Below are 4,371 nucleotides of genomic sequence, written 5' to 3'. Positions count from 1 at the left end.
ACGAAATCATCATCAAAACGAACAAAAACCTTTTCAGGGAATTTTTTTGTTTCTTTCATTATAATCTCGGTTACAGTACCACATACACCATTGACCAACCCATCACTCACGTCCACATTCTTACACAACATAACACGTGCACTCTTACCCAATAGCAACAGTTCCGTCAAACAAGTATTTGAGGCTTTTATGTGACTGCCTTCTAGCAATTTGAGTTTTCCTGTTTTTTTATCATTCACATAATCTTGTGCCGCGATTGACACAAAATCAGGACAGTTTTCAAGTAATTGAGACATATTGTAGTCATTTACTTGATTATTTGTTGCAAATATATGTAAAGCTGAGCTTTGCTCCCCCGTTTCACATTGTTTTAAAATTTGGACATCTTCCGCTAACATGGGTACTCCTTTGGAACGAGTCCTCAACCGGTTTAGCAGCTGGGAAAACACTGAATCTTTTTGACGAACTATTTCAGTCAGTTCTACAATCTTAAATGAATCTGACCAGAGAGAACGAGCTACGCCATCACAATACAGTGCTCTGCCTTTAACTGGAGGTAACTGAAAGAAATCGCCAACTCCCACAACACCAATGTTTCCATATGGTGAAAAGTCTCCTGTTTGTTTTATTTGATGCAATCTACCATGAATATATGATAACAGATTGTGATCTACCATTGATATTTCATCTATGATAAGAAGCTGGAGATCACGATATTTTGCTCGCAATGTATTTAATTTCTCTTCACCCAAAGGAGTATACGGTAAGCGTACATCTTTTCCAATACAAAATGTTGTGTGAATGGTTGTTGCTTTTAAATTATATGCGGCAATACCTGTGGGTGCAGTCAATACAACAGAAATGTTATCAGGATGTTGACAAGTTGGTGAGAAGATTCTTTTGGATTCATATTCAATGGCTCGAATTAAGTGACTTTTACCTGTTCCTGCACCACCTGTAATAAAAACTTTTAGAGATTCGGGATTCTTCCCATTTGCTCTGTCTAGGCACCACTGCCTAATATGATAAAAGACTGAAAATTGTTTTTCATTTAGAGATCGAATCAATGCTAGACCTTCAACTCTACTGATGCTTTTTTGGTTCTGAAATATTGCAACATCTTTAACAGTCAAACTCAAATCTGGTATTTGTTCTTGTTCATCATTTAATGTTGCTCGTGTTTCTTTTTGGCTTTCCAAACACTCAAACCGTTCCACCTCAACCTCAGGACATAATTCGCACCATGCGTCTTCCAGCATTTCAGTACCAACAATATTGTTTGCAGCTTCCAAGGTGTCGGATTCCAATTCAAAATGGCTTCTATTTGAATCTACAACAGCCTTCACTGAATGTCTTGTACCATCAAGGAATCGAACTAAACCAGTTTTATAAAAGTCTTGAAATGTTTCACAGTTCAAAGGTTTTAGTTCACCATCGAATCGATAAGGCAAGAATAACTGTAAAACACTTTGATAAAACTTTTCAGGATCTTTGGTTTCAGAGAAACGCGCATATCGAACAACGGCTGGTTGTGTTCGAGTTCTTTTAGCAACAAAACCAAAACCATTATTCAACTTCACTGGATTTTTGCACTTTTCATTTTTGGTCAAAACACGATATTCTGATGCAAACTTTGCCAGGCACATATCCTGAAAGACATCATCACTTGGCCTATTCTTGTAACGATCAACAAGACCGGTCATCCACATGTCATCTGTTGTCAGATTATCTGAAGACGCCTTGTCTTTTAAGACAGAAATTGGTAGGCTCATTTTCACAACATTGTCACCGGTTGGAATAAAAACAACCTTTCGAGAACACTCCTTTAAGTGCAAGTTGGTTAATCTATACACAGCTTCTTGTGCACAAACATCTCGATTGTGTAAATAAACACTACCAATTGTCTTCAAAGCCTGTTTAGCACTTACATTGCCATCTTTGGAAGCTTCTCTTTGAGCATTTCCTAGCAGAAGGCCAATTTCTCTTTCACTTTTAGACATGTAAGAGATTATGTAAACACAAACTGCATATGCATCAACACAAAACTGGATATCAATATTAGCATTCCAAGCTTTTAACAGTGACCTGCTGTATTGATTAATCCAGATTTCGTTAATGTTTCTTTTCAAAACAACCTGAGTATTTCGACTACATCGTTCATATGCCATTTCAAAAATTTCTTGCGTTAGTCCCAAGCTGTGAAATATTTCTTCTGTCGTAGTATATTGACAATTTTCATCTGATATTGTTTTTTTAATTTCAGTTAAGATATTACTTGCAACATCTCTTGGCATTTTCTTTTGGTTATTCTTTTCCTTATTTGCACATACACACTGTTGAACACCATCTTTTTGGTTCAAGTTGCATTGACAGACTGGATCCAGAAATTTCTCACCACGACAAATAAAGGTTCTGACAGAAGCAGGTCGTGGAAAATTAAAACGACAGACAGTATTTTTCTTTTTACAACTCTTTGAATGTCGTTTTGAATGCTGCTGGACAGAAGAAACTACTTCATGTAATGAGTCATCTGAAGATGGAAGCTCACATGACACATGTTTATCTATAAATGCAACCACCTCTTGATCTGTGTTTTGATCTAGGATTGGAGCGTTGGCAATCCAGAAGAGGCAATGGCAATGTGGACTCCCACGCTGTTGAAATTCGACACGATAATAATAGTCGACTACTTTACCGATAGGATTTGCAGCAGACATAAGAACTTCTCTTAAGAAGACATGCCAACGGAAATCAAACATCCTAGCAGCAGTAACGGGATTCCGGCGCAGCAGTTCACACTTATCTGCATATTCTAATTGTTCCACAGTCTGGTTTCGGCCTTCTTGTTTCAAAATGCTATAAAGAAGATTAGTCCATCTCATATCTGCAGACGAAAACGATGCAAACCAAGTGGGCTTTCCTAATTGTTTAACACAAGCTAGAATATCTTTTTGAGCTGACTGCCAAAAAGCTGGTGTGCCTCTAATTGGTTTTAAGAAACGATACCCATCATCAAATTCTAACAGTTTCTTTAAAGATTCCTCATCTTTGACAAAGTCACTGACATTTTGAGATTTACACGTTTTGCCTTTTCTTAATGCTATTGATACATTAGATACGACCTGTTCCAGTTCTGTCATATACTGAGCAAAAAAGATGTATTCCACATTATGGGCAAACCTGCCATCAGCGTGAAGAAGTCTGTTGTTAAAATAACGAGACAAAGTTAAACGGTATTTCCGATTTTCATGATATGTATTGCATCCTGAAGGAAACAACACAGGAAAGCTTTTGGCTTCATTTGTAAAATCAGATAGCAATTTTACAGGATTATTGTTTTCACCTGGGGCTACATTCAAAATTTTGTCATAATATTGATCCAATGCTTCTTGGCCAATATCAACTGGCATAAGACAAGTGTCCTGAAACATACAGTGTTGCTGTCGATCATGCAACATCTCATCACTTTCATCAATACAAGTGTCGCCATCTTCTTTTGAACTACTCTCCTCAAAGACAGAATCATTGTCCTCTCGACAAAACTCATTTATCCAAGATTCATTGAATTCAACATCTTTATAATGCAAATTAGAATGTTTTAAATACTTCAGAGCGTCCTGAACATGCATTGTGTCAACAAATTGATAATCATAATGGCCTTTATACGTGAGTTTGCGCTTGAGTTTTACTGGTAACAAAGACCCCTCCATACTACTACGTGGTAACAAACTGCACGTTTCAACAATATTTGATGGGACACAAGTAACAGGACCATGCACACCGTTTTGTCCACCTTTAGGCAGAGCCAACATTTTCATAAACGGTATATGTAAAGCTATTAAATGCTGCTCCAAAGTATTTAAACATGCTAACTTAGGCGGAATGGGATCAAGTGTTAAATTATTTACAGAACTTTCAGGTGGCATCTGACCTTTATTTATTTTATAATGACATGTGTAGCAGATGTATAGTTTGTTTCCTGATGTATGAAATGAGTCACAAGGTAATGTACAAGTATCATTGCACCTGTGCACATAATCTTCACTTATACAAGTTTCTGCTATTAAAGACATTTCTTTGGTTTTTTGATAAAAATCCCTTCTGCAATTCAAAACCTGATGTTTAAATAACAATCGAAAGCAGACACAACATACAAAGTCAGGCCCCTCTTTTACTTTGTCCAAAAAGTGTTCAATAACAAAATCAATGTGCTGTGAGTTTTCTTTTATCTCCTCCCTTTTCAGTTTGACACGTGTAATTAGATTCTTTTTATTTTCAATGTTGCTGTACATGTTTATATTATAAAGTTTGAGTTTTTGTCTATGAATGTCATTATCTCTGTATTTACGTACGCTCATTTGCTTCACTTTC

The 4,371-nt window shown here is 36.6% G+C and overlaps 1 protein-coding gene across 1 annotated transcript in view; it reads right to left on the bottom strand.

The window, feature by feature from the left end:
* LOC119420825 (ATP-dependent DNA helicase PIF1-like) overlaps nt 1–4,371 on the bottom strand; it is a 13,188-nt gene that overhangs the window by 802 nt on the left and 8,015 nt on the right. Inside the window, exon 2 of the mRNA XM_037688252.1 lies at nt 3–199. Coding sequence (XP_037544180.1) covers nt 3–199 — 197 coding nt within the window. The remainder of the gene's footprint in view (nt 1–2; nt 200–4,371) is intronic.

Source organism: Nematolebias whitei, chromosome 14 (assembly GCF_014905685.2).
Source record: "Nematolebias whitei isolate Nwh7 chromosome 14, NemWhi1, whole genome shotgun sequence".
Lineage (NCBI taxonomy): Eukaryota > Metazoa > Chordata > Actinopteri > Cyprinodontiformes > Rivulidae > Nematolebias > Nematolebias whitei.
This window is presented reverse-complemented; position numbering and strand designations above follow the sequence as displayed.